At 39.4% G+C, this 26,047-nt stretch overlaps 2 protein-coding genes and 1 long non-coding RNA gene across 10 annotated transcripts in view; 2 read left to right on the top strand and 1 right to left on the bottom strand.

Annotated features, from left to right (window-relative positions):
* SUMF1 (sulfatase modifying factor 1) overlaps positions 1-6,128 on the top strand; it is a 90,563-nt gene extending 84,435 nt beyond the window's left edge. For all 4 annotated transcript variants that reach the window (XR_014822359.1, XM_084986794.1, XM_013981911.3 and 1 more), the window contains 1 exon segment: positions 5,019-6,128. Coding sequence is in view for 3 of the 4 variants with exons in the window: in XM_084986794.1 (XP_084842920.1) it covers positions 5,019-5,129 (111 nt within the window). In the remaining variant the exon portion in view is untranslated.
* The window catches only part of LOC100514009 (histone-lysine N-methyltransferase SETMAR), a 73,615-nt gene that overhangs the window by 36,944 nt on the left and 10,624 nt on the right, over positions 1-26,047 (bottom strand). For both annotated transcript variants that reach the window (XM_084986793.1, XM_084986792.1), the window contains exon 2: positions 19,830-19,952. In XM_084986793.1, coding sequence (XP_084842919.1) covers positions 19,830-19,952 — 123 coding nt within the window. The remainder of the gene's footprint in view (positions 1-19,829; positions 19,953-26,047) is intronic.
* The window catches only part of LOC106505658 (uncharacterized), a 1,202,834-nt gene continuing 1,184,471 nt past the window's right edge, over positions 7,685-26,047 (top strand). For all 4 annotated transcript variants that reach the window (XR_014823632.1, XR_014823629.1, XR_014823624.1 and 1 more), the window contains exon 1: positions 7,685-7,741. This is a non-coding gene — a long non-coding RNA (uncharacterized LOC106505658). The remainder of the gene's footprint in view (positions 7,742-26,047) is intronic.

The raw sequence follows: 26,047 nt of genomic DNA, 5'->3' as shown, positions 1-26,047 counted from the left end.
AGTCCACATGGTGTAAGTTAAGAGCATAGATTCTGGAATGGGATTGAAAAGGCTGTAATCCTGGATTGACACTTATATTTGTGACTTTAGGCACGCTGTTACTATAGCTGTGCCTGTTTTTTCCTTGTGTATATGATACACATACTAATAATATCTACCTCAGGATTATTGGGAGGATTAATACACATGAAGTTCTTAGTGAAGTCCACATAGTAAATACTCAAGAAAAATTAGTCATTCTTGAATTTTGTTAGATTAATCCCTGTGATGTCTTTGGCTCAATCTACAACATTGAGGAAATCCTCACTCCCCTTTTCCCTGACCCCTACCATTTTACAACAAGATTACTAGCAAAAGGAATTGATCGAGTTCAGTGGCAAGAGTAATGGATGGGAAACTGAGAGACCTGGGTTCTGTGTGATTTTTCTATAGTGATTTTGTTCATAATGAGCTATAGTTACCTTTAAACTCCTTTTTTCCCTAAAATTCTTCTCATAAAAGCCATATTGCTGTCCCCCTTGACTTCAGAGCCTTGGAGAGAGTCATTATCTTAAATGGATTGTTTCTCAATCCAGCATCACATTCTTAGTGCAGCTCTTGAAATCAATTTCACTTAGTTATTAGCCATTTTGATGAAATTGGGCTATAACAGGTCCTCACCACTACTTCTGTTCTTAATTAATAAAATGACCCATATTTCAACCACTCAAAGACCTAACATCATTAATAACCATTTTTGATGCTAAAAGTAGATTTGGAAAAAAAGAAAGAGCAATGAGGACATTTAAAATCAGGCCATTTCCCTCTTTAATTATGTTTTTCATTAGTTGTCCTTTACTGGAATTTAAAATGAACTACTTATTAATAAATGTTTGTTGAGTGAATGAGTACTTTTTGAAGTGGAATGATGATGTGAATTGACTGTTGTCTCATATGATGTTCCTGACCTCTCAATAGTAACTTGTGGTAAGATTTGCTTTTTAAGGTTTAACCTTCATCCTTTAGGTTAGTGGAAGATTTTAGGTACTGCTGTGATCCAATAAAGGACTAGCTGTTTTAGTTGTCATTGGTTTTAAGCTTTTTTTTTGTTATGCAAACAAAACATTTTCATTGCATAAAATTAGAAAATAAATAATAAACATAAAATGAAAATAAACATCATTCACCCTGCTTTCTGAAGAAAACTATTAATAGTATTCTACCAAACTTTTTGGTGCATTTTTATTTTTTCTTCCAAAAATGGAATTATGCTTTATGCACCAGTGTCTTCTTGGTCATGGTAAAAATCTTTTGTACATCATAGATCTTTTTTTCTGAACACAGTGTCCCAGGCAGGCATGATTCATCAGAATTGCTACAGCCTGCATTTTGTGACATATGAACACCTAATTTTTAAGTAGTTTGTTATATGAGACATAAGTTGCATATAGAACTTTGCCATCCAACAAACAGCTCACTCTGTCCTCTGTCTTGTCACCAGAGGTACCCACTCAGCTTTCCCATTTATATAGCAAATAATTTTCCTATTTATGTAGCAAACGCATAACCATTTCAGATGCTGAAAAAGTGTTGTCTTTCTGACACAAGATCTCTAGGACCTGTGGAGAAGCTGGCTAATGCTTTTGTTATAGGGAGAAAGCACGTTAAGCCAAAGAGGCTGGATAAGACAGGCAGAGTTAGTTTCTTTAATTAAGAGTGTTGTGTCCATTATAAAGTAACAGTTATAATACCTCCATGTGTCTAGTGCTTTACTTTTTAGTGTAAAGCTAAGATGAAGTATTTTGACATTATTCCGTTATTAGCCCTATTTTATCAATGAGGGAGCAGATTCAGAAAGGCTTTGTTGAATAGTTGGATTTTGCCATTTCGGGTGAGTAAATTAGCAAAGTGTTTGTCACAGTTTTCATTTGTGTCAAGCCGAACCTCCTCTTTCTTCCTGGAAGACTTCCTTTAATATGACTCCATACAATTTATCCACCCATGTTTCCTGCTTTTTATCATATATCCAATGTCCCAGTGATTGGTTTTGCCTGGAATTCTCATTCTTCTAATCTTTGGGCAGCTTAGCTCACACGCCCCTCCTGAGAGAGGCAGGCCACCTTATCTATTTAGCACCTAGTCACTAGTCCTCTCTCTCTATTTAACTTTATTCCAGGCTGACTATTGCTGGAATTAGTCTTGAATGTATAGGTTTTATTTATTGTCCGACTAATTGCTCCCTGTTGAATATAATCTTCCCAGTAACAGATACATTGTCTTGTTCTGCATTGCATCTCTTATACCCAGAATAGCATCTAGCATGTTGTAAGTTCTCAGATATTTAGTGTATAAATAAGCTGTGTTCTGATGCTGTCAGGCTGTGGCCTTGCTATCCTCTTAATTGGCTGCATTTTTCCGTTTTCTTGCCTCTGATGTCATTTTTTCTTGATTTAATATACCTTTTTTCCTCCTTTCTAAGTCCTATAAATCAGTGCTACTCAATTTGTGGCCTGTGGGTGCATTAGCAGCACCTTCAAGCTGGAAAAGCAATGCGGATTCTTGGACTCTACACCAGACTTACTGAATTGGGATCTCTGGGTTTGTGGCCTAGAAATAGGTATTTATACAAGCTCTCCAGGCTATATATTTCTGTCTGCTGAAATCAGAAAACCACTGCTGGAGTTCCTGTTGTGCCTTAGTGGGTTACAAACCTGACTAGTACCCATGAGGGTATTGGTTTGATCCCTGGCCTCACTCAGTGGGGTTAAGGATCCAGCGTTGCCACAAGCTGTGGTTGTAGGTCACAGATGCAGCTCAGATCTGGCGTTGCTGTGGCATAGGCCAGCAGCTGTAGCTCTGATTTGACTCCTAGCCTGGGATCTTCCATATGCCACAGGTGCAGCCCTAAAACAATATATGTAAATATATAAATTAATTAAAAAAAGAAAACCACTGCCATAATTATGTAAATCCTGCTCTGGTCAAGTTCTACCTTCCAAAAGTCTTTCCTAAAAACTTTGACATTCTTCAAGGGACCATTTATTCCCCTGAATTAGTAATTAACCTCAGAATCTTTTACCTCCAGCTTGTTTTGCAGCTGCTTGATGTGTAATCACTGCTTCCTCAACCAGCCTGTGATCTCCAGTGGGACAGTGTACACAGAAGGCAATCAGGAAACACTTGATTGTTTTTCGTCATGTGTGGTATAGTCATGGAAGAAGAATGTAGGGAGTAGCTACATGGAACAAAGCTTCTGCTGCATCTTCCTGCATTGTCACCTCTAATCATTTTAGAGCTTCCATTGCCTGCCAATCACAGGTTGTAGCAGATGCCATCACTTTTTTTCATTATTTTAGGCATATTTTGTATTCATTTTCCCTCTGCCTGCCTGATTATTGGCAATATGTTACATTCCTCACTGGCCACAGAGAAAACGAGAAAATTGGTTGCTATTGTTTGACTATCTGTAGAAGACAAAGCACTGTGTCTTTTTTTTTTCCCCCCATGGTGGAAGTATTCTGGAGAATTTCATTTTCAGCTTTAGAGATAATTTTTATGAAGATTAGAAACATTCAACTTTTGTGAGAGAAAGAAGAATAATAAGAATTAAGGGGGAAAAAAACCTGTTTCATGCTGAGCTATTTCCTTTCCACAAATTATCTCTCCTTCATGAGTCCCAAAGTTACTCAACATGGTTCTTTGTGCATTTTCTTTAGCCGGCAGGAACTTCAGTTTCACAGGGCTAACTCGGAGTTGATGCTCTTGGTATACAGGGTAACTAGTTTATTTATCATTCTCTGTTATTTTGGCCCAAAGAATAATCTGAGGACATAAGGGTTCCATGCATGTTTATTTTTGGAATATGGAAGCTTTCGAAGTGTTTGAATCAAGGAATCTGTGGTTCTTCACTGAATATCTGTGCGGGGGGGGGTTGAGGGGAGTGGCCAGGGACATGTTAGGCTTTCTTATTTGTACAAGTATGTGTGCACATGGAGGAGAATCTATCAAGGGTGGAAAAGAAGCATGAGATATAAAACCTTTCCAGCTAGGAATATAGACTCTTGCTAGGGAGGCAAGCACACCATAGATCTGTATTCAAATTCTGCTGCTTTTAACAGCTCTCATCAGGCTAACTTGCTTAATTCCTGTGGGCGTTATGATCAAATCAAATAAGTGATGAAGGTACCTAGCACCATGCCTGGTGTGCTTGATGTCTGTATTGTACTCTGCTCTTATTAAACAAAAATAAATCCCTCCCCACAAAAATACATAGCTTTATGATTTGTTACTGTTTAAACTCCAAGAGCAATATGTTAAGAAAAAATGTTTTCCATAGCCTTCCTGGGTTTGCTGTTTAATTTTTGCCAAGCTGCAGGATATTAAATAATATCTTAGTGTTCTTAATTAATGTTTTCTCAATTGCCATTTAGCTTTATTATGTGATTTCATGTCAAATGCTATTCTAAATGTAAAAATAACTTTTCAGATTATAAAAATAGTACTTTCTGTAGGAAATTTGAAACTCTCAGGGATAAATACAGTTTGGATTGTGATGCATTTTGAATCTTCCAGTCTTTTCTTCTTTGGCCTATGTGATTATCTAGCTTGAGATCATACTGTATATACAGTTTGGTATTCTTTTTCATTTAACTTTGTATCCTGAGAAATTCATATGTGATTCAGTATTATTAAAACCTGTCTTGTAATGGCTGCTTACTAGTGGTCTAACACATGGATGTACCATAACTCATGGAACAGTAGGTCATTACATTGTTTGTAACTGTTGTAAGTAATGCTGACACAACATCTTTGTATCTGTCTAGTCATGTTTATAAAGTAAAGGATGTTGGATAATATGATGAGCTCTGAATATGCTGCCCTTTTCCAAACATACATGCCAAGTGTGCAGGAGATGGGTGTCTGTTGGGGAGGCACTGTCTACAGGTAGGCATAACTCGCCTTAGCTGGGACTTAGATACAACATGGACCTGTAGAGCCTTTGGCTAAGAACACTCACCTTTCTGGTTCTCTCTGCACAGTCCTACTGCTACAGGTACCGCTGTGCTGCTCGAAGCCAGAACACGCCGGACAGCTCGGCTTCAAATCTGGGGTTCCGCTGTGCAGCTGACCACCAGCCCACCACAGGCTGAGTCAGGAGGAGTCTTCCCGAATCCGAGAAGTCGTGTCTAATGTGCATGCGGCTTCCTTCAGAATGCTGACCCACCTCGTGGAAGAATTTCCACATCAGGTGGGCTACGTACCTGCCCGATGGCCAAAGGAACTGTGTTGTGAGACCAAATTGCCGCTGACCTGCATCAGCATGTGCGCTTTATTGTGTGATGTATTTTTGGAGCTCATTGCCATGTTTTATTTTTGAGAGTCTTTTAAAGAGGGAGGAGGTGGAGGGCACCCTGAGCTAGGTTTCAGTAGGCCTGTGTTCTACCAGGCTCTGCCCAGGGGATTAGACCCCAGGGTCCCACACTTGACCTTCCTGGGCCTCAGTGACCTCATGGGTCCAGTGACAGGGTGCACAACATGGTCTCTGAGGCTCTCTCCCCACTCACAAATTCTCTGAGTATATCAGATTCTATTGTGATTTCATAGTGAGAATTTATGACAGATTATTTTTTAGCAATTTTTTTCATGTGTGAAACTTGGGTGATACTAATCATGTAAATAATTGTTCTCTTATATATTATTTTCAGAAAAGGATGAGGGTGGTGGTAGTGATGATTCTTTATATTCATACTGCACTTTGTTTTGTCAAGGAAATCAGTGTCTTTTACATGGTTATGATGCATCCCACTTGGGCCAGCAATGTGCTCTCAAGTTCAGCAATCTGAACTCGCAGGAATGTCTGTGGGGTGACTCTACTGTGCTTTATTTTTAAAAATTAAGTGCCTTTGGTTCAGGGGGCAGTTATAAGCCCTATTTCCCCCTCTCCCCAAAGCCTTTGGTGAATGTGAAATCTGTGCCACATGGAGAAACTTGTTTAATTCTAGATGTAGGAAAAAAGGAACAAGAACCTTGAATTGACTATATTCAAGGTATCCAGTATTTTGTAATAGAGAAGTAGGAAATCTTGTTGGCTGTGGAATATCAGATGCTTTGGATCATGCACTATGTTGAATAAACTGGTATCTGCTAAATCAGGCTTCACTCTCATTGGTTCCCTTTCCATTTCCCTCTATTATGTTTTCTTTGAAAGAAATGACTTTGTGATGATGTCTGTGTTTTCTTTGCTAGAAAGCTTTTCATGTCCACTAGCTACCTGATAACTTTGATATGTGAGCAGTTTGTGGGGACTTTTATTCCCCAAGGCAAGGCTTCAGCCAGGAACCTAACGGTGACCTTCCCTCAGTAGATGAGGCAAAGTCAAGGGTGGTGGTTCCATTCTGTAAAACCCGATTACTGCTTCACATGCCAGGAAAGCACCTGTTTTAGAGTAATGGCTTCCAACCAGAGGTCCCTGTCATCAGGACCTCAGCCTGATTCCCCAGTTCTTGAAGACCCTCAATTCATTTCTAGCATGGCATTTGACAGGAGTGGCTCATCTTTATGTTGGTTGTTCGTAAAGTAAGTCCAATAATATTCATAAGTGTTCAGCCAACTTTTCATTGCTACTTTTGTGCTTAGCCTCCTAATATTAAAAGATTTATCTTGAAAAACTTTTTCTTGTGTTGCTGGGGTGTTGGGCCACATTTGCTAATCTGCCACTTTGTGGATAAAAAATGTTTCTTGGAGTTCCCTGGTGGCCTAGCAATTAATGATCCCATGTTGTCATTGCTGTGGTGTGGGTTCAGTCCCTGGCCTGGGAACTTCTGCATGCCATGGGCATGCCCCTCCCCTCCAAAAAAAAAGAAAAAAAGAAAATGTTTCTTTATAAACTTTCACCAATTGATGATTAACACCAGGCAAAACAAACAAACAAAAAACTTACTACATTGAAAAAGCTAGTGGAAGAAATAGGTATTTTATTCTTAAAGTCACCACTACTCAAGCACAGTTTTTGTTTTTACTTATTACCTCCCACCTGCTTGTATTTTTTTACATGGTTATAGTTTTAGTGTGTATATTTTGGATTCTTCTGTTGGTAATTAATGTTATATAGCATAAATATTTGGGGGCGTGTTTTGGCTTAGTCTTTAGAATTGCATTTTTAGTAAGAGCACAATGTTAGAAAGCATTTAAAATGAAATCGTAACCAGCCCTTCTTTTAAAAAACACATTATTAGGTTACTGACTAGAGATTGCACCAAACTACTGACAGCTGTGGCCACTACCCTTTGTAATATTGAGTGTTAACTTATGAACAGACTGACAACATTGTAGTATAATGATTGCAGCCTTAATGCCATATGTGCATTCTTGAAAAAAACCTCACCTTTTGTAAAATCATACCTAAAAAGTAGGGAGCGTAAGGGAGAAATAGAGGTAGGGAGAAACCACTGAAATCTTAAGGAACTTTGTAACCAGAGGACTATCAAAAATAATAATGATCCTCAGTTAAATCTGCAGTGTCATTTGAAGCCATCATTTCAGCCAGTCAGTCCTTTGTGGCCCTAAGCCCTGGGGTGCCTCCTTCTTCCTTCTCCAAGATGTTAGTTTTTTGGTTGTTTTTGTTTTTATCGAAGTATACAATGTTGAGTTAGTTTCATATATACAGCAAACTAATTCAGTTACTCATATATGTATTTGTTTTCAGATTCTTTTCCATTATAGGTTATTACAAGATATTGAATATAGTTCCCTGTGCTATATGGTAGGTACTTGTTATTTATCTATTTATGTAAATATAATATATATATTATATATATATAATAGTAGAGTGTTAAGATATAAGTTTTTAATGGCATTTGCTTTTAATGGAGACCACTTCTATCAAAAGTAAAGATCTGATTGGGGAGTTCCCATCGTGGCACAGCAGAAACGAATCTGACTAGGAACCCTGAGGTTGCGGGTTTGATCCCTGGCCTCGCTTGGTGGGTTAAGGATCCGGTGCTGCTATGAGCTGTGGTGTAGGTTGCAGACGAAGCTTGGATCCTGCATTGCTGTGGCTGTGGTATAGGCTGGTGGCTGTAGCTCCGATTTGACCCCTGGCCAGGGAAACTCCATGTGCTGCAGGTGTGGCCCTAAAAAAAGGCAAAAAAAAAAAAAAAAAAAAATCGGAGTTTAGATTTTTGCATCAATCTTTTTTAAGATGGGGGAATTTTTTGTAGTATCTTTATTTGAATGCTCAGATTTTCAGAGAGATTAAGATAGGGCAGATTTTAGCTATTTTGAAGCCACTAAATAACTATTTATGCTTCCAGAGGATTAAAAAAATTGGGGTGGGGAGAGATCTTCATATATTGTTAAAGTTTTAAGTTGCAAGAATGTTTACCCCTGATTGTTTCAAAACACATCTCTAATAACATATACCCCAACATAACTTCCACATCCTTCTGTCTTCCAACTTATGTTTACTAATCACTTATGAGCTATTTCTGCATCAAAGAAATATTCATTGTAGCAAAACAGATTACTTGGCTGATAAGCCAGTACCAATGTTGAGACTCTGTTTTGTTGTTACTGCTGCTTGTTTTTTTAGGAGCTCATATATTGGGTCTATGCTTCTATTTCATTTTTTGCCCCATTGAAGCATAGAGGAAATTTAATCTGTGTTCTCAAATCTGCTTTGGTCCTGAATCCTGGACAATTTCTTTATTTTTAGGGGTGTACGCAAGGGGCTGATTAGGTAACAAGTCACATCTTCTTTTTAAAAGCCATGTAAACATGTTTAGAAGAGGGAAAGGGATGGGGAATGATGGTCATCTTGATCAAGAGTGATGTTTCCTTCTTGGAAAGCATCAAATTACACAGAGACCTCGAACTTTGTATGGTTCAGCCTACAGCTTAAAATGAAATACAGATCTGCATCAATGAAGACTTTTCTTTTTTAAGTCCTCCCTCCCTGCCTTGGTTTGTTTGTTTGTTTTGATAAAGCATCTCTGTTGTCCATATGACCCTTTAGGAAAAAAAAGAGATGCTGTTCATTTTAGTAAGTATTTATTTGGGCTAGAATGTGGTGGGGTAATGGCTCCAAACTAATATATTGGTAACTTCTGTAGAAATGGACCGTCTTTACTGAGAATTCTATTGTTGACATAAAATAAGGCAACAGGTCTTTCATCTATGAGAAGCTCACAATTTTAGGCTTCTTGCCCTCACCTTTTCAAAATGGCTTATGTTTTCAGGCTACACAGAATTGTTTTATGTGGTAAAATCCATAGTGGACTTAATAAAAGGAGTATTTTGAAAAAAATAAGGAAATATGGGGTTTTTTTTTGGTTCTGAGACTTTAGGAATTTCATACAAGAGACTAAGGTGGGATTTATTTTTCTTTATAAAATGATATTTTGCATGCATTTCTTCCTCATTCCTTCCACTAACCTCCCCACTGGCAATATTTCTCATCAGGGAGTTAACCTGCAGGCTGGCGATTAGGTGGAATTCAGGAGGTGTGGAGCCTGGCTCTCGAGGGAACAGGGCCCAGGCTGAATGTGTGAGTGATGCCCATTCTAAAGGCGCTGCCACTGCTCTGCCCTCCCATGGCTGCTGTGCAGCAGTGCCAGCCCAGAGTTGCTCTGTACCCCAGTTTCTGTGAGTAGCTGGTTGTCTGCATTCTCATGTGAAGTCTTCTGAGTTTTTAATGTTGGCAACCAAATCAGATTTAAAAAACAAAACAAAACTGGACGTTCCCATGGCGTCATGGGTTGAGGATCTCGCGTTGCTGCACCTATGGCACAGGTTACAACTCTAGAGGGGGTTGAATCCAGCCCAGGAACTTCTACAGGCCACAGGTGTGGCCAAAAAAACAAAAAACAAAAAACCCTCGAAAAACAAACACGAATACACACTGTGAAGACCTAATAAATTGCTTCTGTAGCCAGATTTAGTCTGGAGGGTGCAAGTTTTCAACCTAGATTATGAAAATTTATTCATTTCAAGGAGCACAAAATCTTGTATTCCTTTCTGGAAAATGATCGAGTAAATAATGTACCAGTTATAAATGTCCAACTGTGAGAAAGGGCAGTGGCTTGCCCAGGACATCATCTTAGCAGAATTGCCTTCTCTCCATCCCCATGCCATCCCACCTAAAATCATTTAACAGCCATGGGTAATCTCAGCAGTGCTCTCAACAGTTCATTTTCATTAACTGGCACTTACTACTGAATTTGCAGACAAATATCAAAGAATAGCAGAAATGTCAGTTTCTTGACTGTGAGTGTCATTTATTAAAACTTAGTTCTCTGTAATACAAACTACCCCAGAGTAGGCCTTGTTTTTATAGGTTTTGCCAGAATCAGTCATGCTATTAGTAAAAGATGGCCTTTGTTGTTTAAAAATGCCGTGGAAATTATTAACTCCAAGAGCCTCAGACGGAGCTCTGGCAGCAGGCCAGAATGCCTGACTCTTTATGTTGAGGCCATTGGAGCAGCAATCTAATTTTTTGATTAAGCAAAATCATTACAAATAGTATTCAGATAGGCTGTAAAATGAGAAATGCTCTTCTCTGAAACTTGCCCTATTTAGGATTGGAAAGTTGACGGGATTATTGCCAAGGGGTGGAATTTTTCAGCTTCAAATCAGATTCTAATCTGCCCCCAAATGGTAATTGACCCCAAAATCATCATTATGAGAAGGCTGGTTGGGCCTTTGGAATTAGTCACCATTGTCAGGCAAGAAGGTGATTCCATTTCAGAGTAAATAAAGGTCTGGTAGATCCTTTCCTACCCCTGGGTCGGGGCCATGTTTTACAAACTCCTTGTTTTCTTTGCTGAGGAAATGGAACACCCATCAGAGCAACTCTTTTCCAGCATGTAAATTTGGCACCTCAACAGGGTAACATTAGAAGCTCTGAATCAACACTGAGGGGGAAAGTGAAACCAACTAACAGTCAATCAGGGAACAGAGATAAGCCCTTCCTTGTCAGGTGGCACTGATAAAAAGTTCACCTGCATTTAGTTTGGTGCCTGTGAAGAAGGGCCCTTTGTGGTTGCTTTTTTGAAGACTATAGTTTTTCTCTGTTTCAGACACTTGACAAATAAAATTTAATTTATTTACTTCTAATTGACACCTAAGGATGCCCTTTAATCTCTTCCATTAGCTTCTTTAAAAGGCAGTTTAGCATCATATGAAAAAAGCACCAGAATAAGATTATCTGGGATTATTTACCTACCCCTCCACCTACCTACCTTGTGACCTTAGCAAGTAATGCCCTCTCAGGCAAATGGGGGCAATGACCTCTTGGGCTTGTGGGGAGATATGAAATGATGCAAAAATATTTAGCACAAATTACTTTGGCAAAGTGCTTACTAAGTACTTGTTTCTATTAGGAGTATGATTATTAAGATAGAGGAGCAGGAAGGTACCACCAAACAGTCCTGATCAATCCTGGGGTTCAGCTTAGAACAGAGAGCCAAGTGAGCTGAGAGGGAGAAAGATCAAAGAGGCTGGATTTAAAAGCTTAACTAGACCTCTATCTCAAACACTTAAAAAGAAAGAAAGTAAGAAAAGCTGACATGATTGATTCCCAAACCTCTGTTAATACTTAAATTTGAAAAATGTGCTGATATTGTACCGTCCATCTGTTCCCCAAAGTTCTCTTTAAAGGAGAAAATTAGATCTGGTTATTTCTACATACATTGTATAATTCTGAAGCTTTTCCTCTTCAGTCTCTCTCACAAAGAACCTCTGGCAGGTTTAATATCAAGAAAATGTCATTTGTAGGCATAACAATAATTAAAAGAAAGAAAACAGACAAGGGAGGGCAGAATCTTGGCCAATAATATGTTGACTAGCCTGTTAATGTTACATATGTTTTCAATGCTAATTTGCATTCCAGTCTTAGAGAATTTTTTTAAAAGGTAATTCTGCTAAGTCATTTAAATTATTTCTTATTTAATTTTTCTCTGAGATGATTGGTCCATGATCTAGACTCTAACCTCATAAATTACCAGATTTAAAACTCCAGGTGGAGAGTTCTCCTGTGGCACAGCGGGTTAAGGATCTGGAGTTGTCACTGCAGTGGCTAGGTCACTGATGTGGCATGGGTTCGATCCCTGGCCAGGCAACTTCCACATGCCTTGGGGAAAAAAAAATAACAACAATGAAAACAAAACCCTCAAAACGATGTCCAAAGGTCCAAAGAATAGTTGAGGGTTTGGCAGCCCTCACAGGGATTGGTGCAACAGGTTTTGAGAACAGTAGCTCTCAAAGTGTGGTCTCTGGACCCCATTTAGGGGGCTGAGTCGAAATTGTTTTCCTAATAATAAGATGTGGTTTGCCTTTTTTATGAGTGTATGGTGAGTATATTGAGGGATTTTCCACGTACTACATGATTTATAGCTTGATGGATCATAAAATATGAGCTTGTATATTTTTATATTTTAAATTTTTTCCAGTCTTAATTTTTGATATGCTATACATTAGCTATAAGCTATATTACAGAAGCTCTCTGGGGGTCTTCAGTAAGATGTGGGCATGTATAGGGGTCCTGGGAGCCCCAGAAGAGTTTGAGGGCTTCTGATCTAGGAGAAAAGCAAGGTCAGATGGTGACTGAATCTGTCTTGGGAATAATATCTTCTCCATCTCTTCTGAAAATAATCAAGAAGAACTGAGTTTAAATGACCACAAGAGTAAGTAAAACGATATGTTAAGAAGTGCTTCTTTCCTATTCCTTTTGGGAGACCTATTAAATACATGCAGAGGAGAATTTCCTGCCCTGGCTCCAAGAAGACCCACCAATAATTTAGTTGAAGCAGTGACCTCACAGGGTCAGGAAGAGGAAGCCTGGGCAGCAGCGCAGGCAAATGGCCCCGCCATGGTTGTCACATTTTCACAGAGATGGTGATAATGGAGTTGGGTTCTCTGACAATCCTATGCATGGACGGCCCCAAACAATCCTGTAGCTGGAGTCCCTCTGATATAGGACTCCCCAAAGGGCTTTGTAATGTTAGGTGTACGTAGTTTAATTTCCCCTGCTGTTGCAGCCTCTGCTTGAGGAGGTGTGGTGGGACCCTGCAAGTCAACTGTCTGCCCCATCAGGTGATGGTTGTATCATAAAGCGAGTGAGAAAGCTCAAAGTGTTACTTTCATGAAGCAGCTCATTTCCTTTGGTGGAGTTGTCTTCACTGTGCTGTATGATTGTCATTGTTCTACCTTCCTCTTGCCTGGAACAAATTTAGGCACCCCTTGGCCAGGCCTTCTGTACCTGATCTAATTTAATCTGCAGGCAATCTTGTGGGAAGGGGGAAACACTGGTTATTTTTTATTAGTATTCCCATTGTGGACTTAGGCAGCTAGGGCTGTGTGTTTGCAAGGTGTCCCAGTGACATGGCTGAATAAGGCAGAATCAGGACCCACACCATTTTTGTGACTTCTCTGCATGGCATCACTAAGTATGCAGTTTTATTATGAATTTGGGGAGGGGAGGGGTGGATTGGAGAGGCAAGAGGAAGGCAAAAGTTGGCCTCAAGGAGAAAAAGAAAGGTAAAGGTTGAGGAGATGGAATGGATTTGTGATTAAGAATGTGGACTCTGGAGCCAGACTGTCTTGGTTTAAATTCTTGCCCTACTGCTTGCTAGATGTGTGACTTTGGGTAAGTTATTAACTGATTTGTTCTTCAGATTTTGAAAATTAAGTGGGAATACTTTTAGAAAAGGTACATTCAAGGCAAGAAGGTTAAAATTGTCAGTAGAGGGTAATCTGCATGCAAATCTTTGACCTGCTAAATATCCCTTCCGTATCATTCTCAGTATGGCCATGAGACATCCAAAGTTAGGACTCTGCATTTTCAAAAGGCATGTTTTCATCACATCTTTGTCTTTTCTAGAATGTGCTGCTGCTGCTTTTTACAAAGTGAACATGTTTCCATAAAGAAGTGGATTTTTTTTTTTTAGGGGCAAGGTGGGAGAAGGCTGGGTATATGGGAAACATTCTTATGCTGGAAATAATGAAGATCGAAAGGTGTGTTGTCAGTTCATTCATACCAGGCTCAAATTCATGAAAAAAAAATGCAGCTGATAAGACAATTGAGATCATGTATGAAGAATGAAAGAAAAAGTGTCCTGCAGCATGCTTGTTAAATAACACTCTGAAAAAGCACATGGGAGGACTTATTTGATAAGAGTAAATCTCTGGGTCTTTGTAAAACTGGGTTTAAGTTTCTTACTCAATACCCCTAACTATGCTATGGGTCTGAAAACTGGGCATTGTTTCCTAAGATGCGGTTTCAGGGCAGCTTCCAACTTCAGCTTTTGCCTCTGTTCCAGACGTTTGTAAATGTTCAGTTTGGTAGGGAGGTAAAAAAACCTCACTAATATGGGAACCACATTCACTTTGTAATTTTATATTTATTAACAAAATCTTTTGCACCAGGATATGTTAGTCAAGCCAAAGGATGAATCACATTGATTACCGCTTTTGGGCTATTAGCTTTGGACAGTTTCTTGTACTTCCATCTGTGGCAGCTTGAAGTAGTTGTATGTGTAAGGTTCCCCCTCTAGTGGCCAGATTGGTTTGGGTTTTTGCTGTTTTTGTGCAAATGATCTTGAGTTGGAGAACCTTTCAGTAGGGGTACTGTGGATTTGGGAAGGCTAGAGAGAGGGAACTAAAAAGAGGATGCAAACCTTTATTCCCTAGGAGAAAATTGTTCTGAAGTATTTGTCCAGACCAATCTCTAGCTTTTAAAAGAACTGCTGGAGATGGAGACTGTGACCCACGGAAGGGAGAAGGGTTCTGGAATGATCTCTCATCTTTTTACTCTGATTATTTTCTGAATTTCTGCTGCCTTTATTTATTATTATCTTTTTAATAACATTAGAAAAATATTTTTTTAATTATAAGAGCAATAAAATGCATAGGGTAAAACTAGAAACTAAAAAATATGGAAAATATTTAGAAGCCTTTTATTCTGTGAGTTCTTGTCCTTTCCCAAATCTGTGCCAGCAGGTAATTACTATCAACAATAAGTGTATCTTTCCAGTCTTTTTTCTATGCATTTACAAACATACACATGTGTCTATTGGTTTATATTGAATAAAAATGATTTATCAACATATATGTACAGTATACATACACAGTATATTCATATATACACATATGTACAGTATACATATACAGTATATTCGACATATTTGGTTTTTATGAAGCAAAATGGAAGCATACTACAAATACTATCCATTTAATATATTTTGTACAGCCCATAAAAGTATTGTATAGGTCTAGCTCTTTTTAAAATAGCTGAATTAGGAGTTCTTCTGTGGTGCAGCATGTTGGTGATCCAGCATTGACACTGCAGTGGCTCAGTTCTGTGCTGTTGTGCTAGTTTGATCCCTGGCCCAGGTATCTCCACATGCCATGGGTGTGGCCAAAACAAACAAACAAAACCAAATAAAAATTAATAGACTATGCACTCAAAAATAAATGTTAAAAATAGCTGAATTAAATTCACTTATTTAAGCATTCCCTTATTGATGAAAATTTGAGTTATTTTTAGTTTTTATTGTTAAAAATGTTCCAATAAAATTATTTATATCTACTTATATCTCTGCCAGTTTGTGCATATATTTTCTGTAGCATAAATTCCTGGGAATCTAACTTCTGTATTAGAGCTTAGGGTTATTTTAAATTGTGATGGATATTGACAGCCCTCCAAAAAGGCTGTGCCAACCTACATTCCCACACACAGTGAATCTGCAGCTTTTCAGTGGTTTTTTTATAAACCTAAAATGAATCTGAGAACAACCAAGGTAGCTCAGGGTAGGAAAATTCTTCTGTAGGATTCAGTGAGAGTTGTCAGGGTAGATGAGTGAAATCATACTGAGCTCTTCATCTGGCTTTGGCACCACAGCATTCCCCTCTCTCTGTGGCTGAAATACATCCCTGGGGTATGCCAAGCGGTCTAATTTTGATTGCAAATGACTTCAGTCTGCAAAAGTGATTCACTGCTAATGAAATCAGCCTTGAGGAGTACATTTCCACTCCCTACTCCTGCCCACAACCCACAGTGACCTCTTCATTGCCTGTAATTGCCGTGTTTTTTCTCTCCTTGTGGTTTGGTGATCTGGAGCCCATCTCTGAGTTTATGATTCTGACCTTTCCTATGTATGGCTTGGCTGGGGATGCTTCAGACCTCATGGGCCCCTGAAAGTTAAAAAACTGTAGTCTGAGGGTCAGAAACCCTGCATGCTATCTATCCTCATCAGTTTCCTCTTCCCCATCTCTCTACTCCATCTGATGTCCTCAGAACTATCCCTGGGCCACTCCTGGCTTGTTGTGTTAGGAGTCACAAGTACACTTTCCTGAGCCTCCCCCCAGAGGACTGGATGTATAGGGCTGAAAGGAGGCCAGAATTATATACTTCTCAAAACCCCCTTTCTCCTCCCCTGAGCTCTGGGGCCTCTTACCCCTTGGGAGCTTTAGTTGCATTAGCTGTAAAATGAGGGCTTGAATTCTAGTGAACTCTCCCGTAGGGGAAAGGAGGAGGGAGGGTGGTCAGGGAAATTCTGGCTGAGACTTGAGATGAGGAGTATTGCTTCGGAGAGTCATAGTCTGTCCATCTTGGTGGAAACATTGGCTGATGCCACTTGTGCTTTAGGCTCTATCTCTGGGCTCCCTTCTGGAATGAAATAAAACCAGTGGGGAGGGCCAGACTGAAAAATTGTATGTGTCTCCCTTGGCACAGACCTGTGTTAGACCTCACGATCTTTGAGGACACTTCATTCTAGGATGCTGTGACTGGGATCTCTGGTAAACTCAAAGGTGAAGCCAGTACCACAAAACTCAGCAGTAGCTTTTGCCTTGTAGTATCTTTAAAAACAACAACAGCAGAAGACTTTCCATAGTACTGATGCACCGAAACAAGAGCTGGTATGTAGTAAGTGTTGTATAAATGTTTATATAAAAAAAGACCTAAATGACCTGAGTTTTTAACCCTGGAATTGAGCACCTCAAGTCAGCCTGCTAGCAGCTTCTCGATGGTGTGTGGCTTTTTGGTTACCCTTGGCATGTGCTATCATTGTTGGGACCTGTGGATTTTATGGTATAATCTTGGAGCTTTGGAACTTTTATGTCCTATAAATGTCTGTAAGACTCTTATAATCAAGTTGGCTTTGGGATAAGGGATAAATTATTACTTATTGGTTTGTGTGTCCTCAGAGTGGCACTATTTATAAACGAATAAGCGGAAACCTGCAATTGGAGAATTCCAACCAAGTTTCTTCCTACCTAAAAAGTATAAATGGCATTGGTTATCATCCTAGATGTTTTCTAGCAGTGTTGGGGAGGTGGACAAATTGCTTAACGAGCCACATGAGTATAGGTGTATTGGTTAAAAGACAGCAAAAGCAAGAGCTAGAGGGTGAGAGAGAGAGAGAGAGAAGGAGGAGGGAGGGAGTCTTTTTAAAGGAAGAAAACAAAACAAAACATGTGAATCCATCTGATCTCTGTCCAGTAACAAGAGCCCAACGCCTTAGTTAACAGTTTAGTGCCTTGCATGTTTTGCCTTAAACCAGTTCAAATGATAGGTGCTAAAAAGTCTCCTTTGATTATAGCCTTGTGAATATTCTAAATTTTAAAAAAACTTATTTTTACCATAATTAAAAAAGAAAAATTATATATTCATTCATAGCAGAGAGAGGAAGAAACTCCTAAATCTTTTTTTTTTTCTTTTTGCCATTTCTTGGGCCGCTCCCGTGGCACATGGAGGGAGGTTCCCAGGCTAGGGGTGGAGTTGGAGCTGTAGCCACCAGCCTATGCCAGAGCCACAGCAACTCAGGATCCGAGCCGCGTCTGCAACCTACAGCACAGCTAACGGCAATGCCAGATCCTTAACCCACTGAGCAAGGCCAGGGATAGAACCTGCAACCTCATTGTTCCTAGTTGGATTCATTAATCACTGTGCCACAACGGGAACTCCAGAAACTCCTAAATCTTAAAAGGCAAGGTGATGGTTAGAAGATGAGTAAGTTCATTGTGATTATAGTCAACAGTGTTGTATTATATCCTTCAAACTTGCTAAGAGACTAGATCTTAAATGTTCTCACCATAAAAAAGAATTGGTAATTATGTGACAGGATGGAGGTGTCAGCTAGCACCATGGTGGTTATCATATTGCTAAATATAAATGTATTGAATCTCCCCAGTTGTGCACCTTAAACTTAGACAATGTTATATGTCAATTACATCTCAAGTGAAAAAAAAAAAAAAAAAAAAAAAGCACAGCGGTAGAAAAGCCTAGATCTAAAAGGTACTGCAGAATGTTACTACTGTTCTGAAAGCAGATACAAAGTTAATATGAGGCACATTTATTTTCTACAACCTTCTCGTGTAAAAATATACTCCACAAAATAGTAAACATTAAATATTAAAATCATTTAAAGATGGACTCTACAAAAATAATCATAATAGTAATAAAATTGATTTAAGTAGGAAAAATAACAAAAACTAATTTGAAAGGGGGAAAAACCCTTTTTAAGTACCAAAATGTCTTTAATCTTCCAGAAGAATCATTCCAAGCACCTCTGCATCCTGGTAGGAGGTGTGCTTGGGTTGAACCATAATGTCTACACTGTTTGATCATTTCTCCTTTATAAATCATCCCTCCTATTATCTTCCTTTATGTCTTGTCATCAGAATGGCCAGAACTTGGGTCTGAGATGGCAGAACATATTTGGCAAGATGCTGGTGTGCTTTCTGGAAATAATGCCAGCCCACGTGATGTTGTCACTTTTTTGGGTACAGCCATTTCAGAACAAATGTTCTCTTCTGAGATTTTAAATTGGTTTTTTGATGGTCAAATAGTCAAAGAAGTATTCATGAAGAAAAAAGCCGCATCATATATACCCCCTTACACAGGGAATATTGTGTGGCAAGATCGTATGTATGTGGAAGAAGAAAAATATTGTGTGGCAAGATCATATGTATGTATGTGGAAGAAGAAGAAAAATAAAGCACCTTGGCAAGTTTTTATGTTTTTAAGCATGTGCAATTTGGGGAACTAAACAAAGTCGGTATAAGTTCTGTGTGCAAGAGTCTTGCATCCTACAAGCACTTTCTCTTGCAGTGTTTAGGAGACTGTGCCACAGTACACCCAGTTTTCTTCACCAGAAACTGTAGTGTCATTTTTTTTTCTTCCTTTTTAGGGCTGCACCTATGGCATATAGAAGTTCCTGGGCTAGGGGTTGAGTAACAGCTGCAGCTGCTGGCCTGCAGCACAGCCACAGCAAAGCAGGATCTGAGCTGCATCTGCGACCTACAGCATTGCTCTGGCAGCGCTGGATCCAAGCCAGATCCGTGACCTATGCTGCAAAGCTTGTGGCAATGCCGGATCCTTAACCCACTGAGTGAGGCCAGGGATCAAACCCACATCCTCATGGCTACTAGTCAGGTTCTTAACCCTCTCAATCACAGTGGGGACTCCATGCAATGTCATTTTTGACTTCTGTCTCTCATCTCCCACATCTAACCCATCTCCAGGTCCATTCACTACTGTCTAAATTCCTTTTTGAATCTCTTTTTCTCCATCTTCAATAGTCCAAGCTGCATATCTTCCCTGTACAACTATCTCCTAACTCATCCACTTGAATCCTCTCTCAGAACTCCCCTCTGTCCTCCAACCCAAGTCATTTATGCCCATCACAGTCATTTCTTTTTGAAATATAAATAAGATAATGTCCCCATTCTGCTCAGACTCTATGAGAGTCTGTCCATTTACTTTTAGGAAGAATATTATCTTAGTCAGCTTGGATTCCTATAACAAAATACAGTAGACTGGGTGGGTTAAGCAACAGACATTTATTTCTTACCCTTCTGGAGGATAAGAAGTCTAAGATGAAGATGCCAGCTGGTTCAGTGTCTGATGAGGTTCTCTTCCTGGCTTTATAGATGTTTTCTCCCTCTGTGTTCAGATGGTCTTTCTGCGGTGTGTGCTAGTAGAGAGGGGGAGATACAGTTAGATATACGGATATAGGGGCAGAGAGAGAAGGGGGGGGAGAGAAAAAGAGATTCCTCTTATTCTTATTTATTTATTTGTTTGAGGACAGAGCAAGGCATTTATTATAGAAACACCCTCAAACCACATTTGAAAAGATGTGCACAAGGGTGAATGCAACAGAGACCAACCCTGGAGTGGGAACACACACCCCCACCCCTGCCCCCTGAGATTCCTCTTCTTATAAGGGCACTAATCCCTTCTTGAGGTTCCCACCCCTTTGACTTCATCTAAACCTAGTTACCGCTCTAAGGGCTCCACTTCCAAACACCATCACACTAGGATGTAAAGTTTTGATGTATGAATTTTGGGAGAGGGCCATATTCAGTCTATAACAAATATAAACCATAACATGATATATAGAGCTTGGCATTCTCAAAAACATGAACCTCAAAAAGATGACACATGGAAATAACACAGCACAGGGCAGCAAGTGGTAAGAGTAAATGGTAAGAGAAATTACGTAGGTTAAGGCTTTGTGTGGTTACAGTGTGTCATGTTGTGATCCTCAAAGTGTGGTCCCCAGTTTAGCATTACCAGTATCACCTGGAAACTTTTTTTTTTTTGGTCTTTTTGCCTTTTCTAGGGCTGCTCCTGTGGCACATGGAGGTTCCCAGGCTTGGGGTCTAATCGGAGCCATAGCCACCAGCCTATGCGAGAGCCACAAAACTTGGGATCCGAGCCACGTCTGCCTGCAGCCTACACCACAGCTCACAGCAACGCCGGATCCTCAACCCACTGAACAAGGCCAGGGATTGAACCCGCAACCTCGTGGTTCCTAGTCGGATTCGTTAACCACTGCACCACAATGGGAACTCCTCACCTGGAAACTTCTTAGGAATGCAGATTTTCGGGTCCCACTCCAGCTCTCCTAAATCAAAAACTCTGGCCAAACCATGTGTATTTTAACAAGCCCTTTGTATAATTTTGATGGGTGCTACAATTTGAGAATACTGGTGTAATGAATGCTGGGGCCTCTGCCCACACCCCCTTGAAGGACAGAAGGAGTTATACCTCTAGCTGCTGAGAGTGCTGTTTGCCTTCTCACCCAAGACCAGGCCCCTTTCCCCAGGCAGTCTGCATCCAGTGACTGGTTGATGCAGGAATATAAAGGCTCACTACAACTAGTAGAAGCAGCCCTGAAAGGCCACCTCAACTTCAGAGCTCCTTGTGGGTTGGCTCTGATCTTTGTTGAGATTTTATTACAGTTCAAGTTCTCCTTTGCTAGGTCTGCTTCCATTCCAAGGTGTGTATCCCACCAGCACCCCGTGGTTATCTCCCAGCACTCCAACCTTCCTCTCAGAGTCTCCTCCCCAAGGAACCCAAACACACCTCACAGAAGAAGTGGTACTGGAGTTGAATCTTTAAAGAAGGATGGGAAAGAAGTCCCTGAGCAATGAAGGGAGGGGTGGAAAGGTTGGAGATGGGAGATGTCCTGAGGGAGGAAAGGAGGATGAGCATAACTTCCCCTAAGGTGCAATAAGGAATCGGAGAGCTACCTGGAGGGGCTAGATCATAGAATAAGAAGGGAGTACTGGAGTTTTGCTGAACAGGTAGATTGTGGGAGGCATTAAAGTGCTCCAATAAAGAATTTGGCTCTCATTCCAAAGATAATTTTAGGTTCATCACACAAACATGTATTAATTCATTCACTCAGCAATACCTATTAAGTGCTAGAAAGATACTGGTGAGCAAAAACAGATCTGGTCCCATTCCTCAAAGAGATTACCATCCAGTAAGGAAGCTAGGCATAAATCAACCACACGAATGACGTTTGCACACACATATCAAATTAACGTGTTTCAAAGACCTGTGAAGTATAGACCATTAGGTTAAGACCATCTCACTCTAATTTTTTCCTCTTATTGACTATAAATCCTTTGAGAATGAAGATTGCTTTTGGTCTTTATTTCTCCAGAATATAGCATAATACAATACAAATGCTTAGAAACATTTGCTGAATTAAATATGAGTTCAGGGACTTGAGCTTACCTAGCACATACTACGTACTTGATAAATGTTTGTGAGCAAATGAATGAATGGATTGAATAAATAAATGAATAACAGAATTGTTCAGGTGACTGGGTGATTCAACCAGAACTACTTCCTAAGTCTGGTCTTGGTGAATAAAATAAGGGCAAAGTGTCATGTTGTTTATAAAGCTATACTGATTTCATTTTAAGAACTGCTGAGAGATTTTAAGAGATTATATGCTGTCCCTTCCCTATGCCTTGTGAGAGGATGGTGATAGTACATATTAGTTTCTTATAAAAAATCAATAGTTTAGTAGCTAAAATGTTCTTAGTCAAAATTTTGGGAGTAATTTCTATGGGGCAAGTTAGGGTGGTGGGAAGTTCTGGTGTCTGTTGACAATCAAGGATAAGTCTTTGAACCATCCTGGATTTCCACCTTTGAAAGAGTTGATAATGCATTTCAGTGAGTGTACGACTGGGAGTGGCATGGGGAAGAGGTAGGCTGGTTATTGGAGAGGGGAAAGGTTATTTTCAAAAGTTGAGGAAGAGGGAGAAACAGACTGGTAAGTGCGCATACTTCAAAAATAAACAACAAAAACCCATTTTGCCTTGAGGGCAAATAGAAGCTCTAATTGAGGGGATTCAGTTATGTTCAAATACAGAAGTATGTCTTAGATTTGTTTGGAAGCACTTTTCTGTGTCTATCTACTATGCCCAGATACTTCAAGGTGGTGGCAGATTAGAAAAAGAAGACATTAGTGATCTAAGGGTTGAGGGTGGAGTGTGGGCTGGAGAGAGGAGGACATGGTGAGCAGGGGCTGTGGGACATAGGTGGTTCGCATTAGCGGCATCAGCACTTTGTAACTGGCTGCCCTTATTAAACAGGGAGCACTGAGTATGCCTGGGCCAGATGACTAACGAAAGCAGAGCAGTACACGGCAGGGATGGTGTTGCGGGAGATCAAGTAATTTGTATTTTCCCAGTTCAACCATGGAGATTTGGTAGTGAGGTCAAGCATGGGCAGGTGGCTGGAGGAAGATGAATGACAAGGAGACAGAAAGCTGATGGAAGTGATGGCTAGCCAACTAGCAGCAAACAGAAAACAGGAGAAAGAGGAAGGAAGAATAGACAGGAAAATACTATGGAATATATTGCTGGCTCTCTTGTTATTTAAACTGCCTAGTACAGCATAGGAGATGGACTGTAAGAATCCCGGCAATATCCAAAAAGAAAATACAGAGTACTCTGCAAAGAAGGTAAGGGTAAGAACAATCTAAAGTAAAACCACGTGCGTACACACACACACACACACACACACACACACACACACACACACACCCCTTCTAATGCACCCTGAAGGCAAAGTTAAGCAACCTGCTTCTTTGAGCTTCTTCCAGATGAGGTGGATAGGTAGGCAGAGGCCTTCTGGTGACCAGGTTGAGAAGTTTGGGCTCCATTTTCAGTGTGATGGGAACTCGTACAAGGGTTTAAGTTGCTGAGGATGCACTGTGGGATGGTGAGGCTGGAGGCAGAGAGGCTGCGGCAGGGAAGAAGTAATGGAAGCATGGCATAGAACAATAATGAGGTAAACAGAAGAGATTTGAGAGATGTGCAGGGGAGGAAACTTATAGGACTTGGTGATCAATTAGTTATGGGGAGAGGGAGAAAGAGTCATGGATGGCTTGTAGCTTTGGGCAGCGAGGCAAAAAATAATGTCCTTAGGTGAGTAACAATATTTAAAAAAATAGAAAGGCTTTTTATCATTCCAGGGAAATCCTAAATAGTTACAAAGTAAAAGGGAACTCCAAGGAACTTCTTCAGATCCTGTTTATGATTGGGCTGTGATGAAGTGATCAAAGACAGGTATCCTTTTATTTAATTGATTAGCAGACCTCCTTTGGAAACTTATCCTAACATTTCCACATCACTTACTACCAAGAAAAACTTCTATTACATGGAATCTAAATGAACCTTGATTCAATCAAAGACTAACATCTGTAATACAATGATAATATTTGTGTGTTCTGTTCTATGTAGCACAGTGTAAACCCAGAAATATGCCTGACTAAAATTAAGATAGTACTTTTTAGCCTAAATAAGTCCATTATTTTATGTGAGTCCCAGAACAGCCTTTCCAGAGAAGCTAGTTCTTTCCCTCGCTTATAAGTGTCAAGGTCATATCAGCCTGAGGGAGAGGTATAGTAATATGTAGAAATATTCCAAAGTTATAAATCAAGTTTACAAAAATATCTTCATTATCACAAGAATGGAAAACATGTGTAAAGTTATGGTTTTTATATGATTGAGGTTGGCAAAATATCAAACACAACTAAACTTTATCCCTGCTTATTCCTGGACATTGAACTGAGCTGGCCATGTTTGGATGAATAATAAAATAATGACCTGTGTGATTCATAATGTTTTACATGTGCATTCTAAAAAATCAATTTTTCTTATCTTCCTTTGAGTAAAATCATAAATTGTGCTGTTAGAAACAAGATTTTCACATGGTTGATGTTCTCTTAATAATGATACCAAATGAGACCATCTTTTTTGCATTACTGTAGCTCTTTGATAATTTTTTATTAACTTCAAATTGAGAAAGCTTCTCTCTGCTGAAACAGAGCTGAAAATAAACCATGAAATTTACCTACCATGTCTAAACACTGTAATGAGATTATATCTAATGAATTGTTATTACAGAAAAATGTTAATTTCATGATATAAACTATCACTTATGTTGTCATTTCAACTGTCTCTTAAATGTAATGAGAAGAACCAAGTAGTGTGAAGTAATGTGAAGAACCAATATTAAACTCCTAGACCCACACATCTACAAATTTAAAAGTAGTATGAATTGCTTAATATTTCAAAATACTTCTGTCTCCATGTCCAACTGTAATGAATACTGTGCTAATTTCTGAGTACCTCTGGAACCACAAATTTGAACAGAAAGAGAAGTCAGAAAGTTGATATTCAATTCTACAAGGAAACTTTATTATTTAAGAATTGCATTCATGCTATCTAAAGGGAAGAATCTGACAAATTAATTAGTTCATCTATGTTCTTACCAAACTTAGAGCTCCTACTATTCAAAATCTCGCTGTCCTCTGAAGCAGGGTCCATCTCTGAGAGTAGTAATGGCCACACACACACACAAATCATAGCCTTAGGTATGATCATGTTTTGTTTTGAGGACATAAAGCAAGTGGAGAAGCATTTCTCTTGAGACCTGGTAGTGTTTATTCCTGAGCACAATGTTCTGAGTTACAGGTCATCAGTTTCCAAGTGAGAGGCATCCATGTCTTCTTTCTTTTTCTTATGACTGCTTTATGGAGATATAATTCACATAACATAAAACTCAACCCCTGAAAGTGGTTTTTAGTATATTCACCCTAAAAAGAAACTCTGAACCCATTAGCAATCACTTCCTGTACCTGCCTCTCCACCAGCCCCTTGCGACCACTAATCTACTTTATTTTGTCTATGCACTGGCCTATTCTGGACATTGCTTATAAATAGGATCATACAATATAAGGCTGTTTGTGTTTGGGTTCTTTAATTTACCACAATATTTTCAAACTAGCACAACAGCACAGAACTGAGCCACTGCAGTGTCAATGCTGGATCACCAACATGCTGCACCACAGAAGAACTCCTAATTCAGCTATTTTAAAAAGAGCTAGACCTATACAATACTTTTATGGGCTGTACAAAATATATTAAATGGATAGTATTTGTAGTATGCTTCCATTTTGCTTCATAAAAACCAAATATGTCGAATATACTGTATATGTATACTGTACATATGTGTATATATGAATATATACACATTTTCAATGTTTATCTGTGTGTGGCATGTGCCAGTGTGTTATTTTTTTAATAGCTATATAACATTGTGTGCTATGGCTTCCACATTTTGTTTATTCATTCATCAATCAATGGACACTTGGGTTGTGTCTACATTTAGCTCTTGTGAATAATGCCACTATGAATATTTGCATTCAAATTATTCTGGGACGTGTTTTCACTTCCATTGGGTTTATACCCAGAAATGCAT

Source organism: Sus scrofa, chromosome 13 (assembly GCF_054392235.1).
Source record: "Sus scrofa isolate SSC_HxYL_T2T_F1_AM1 chromosome 13, Sscrofa_HxYL_maternal_Yorkshire_Landrace_v2.0, whole genome shotgun sequence".
Classification (NCBI taxonomy): Eukaryota; Metazoa; Chordata; class Mammalia; order Artiodactyla; family Suidae; genus Sus; species Sus scrofa.
Note: the sequence above shows the minus strand (reverse complement) of the source record. Positions and strands in the feature narration are given on the sequence as shown.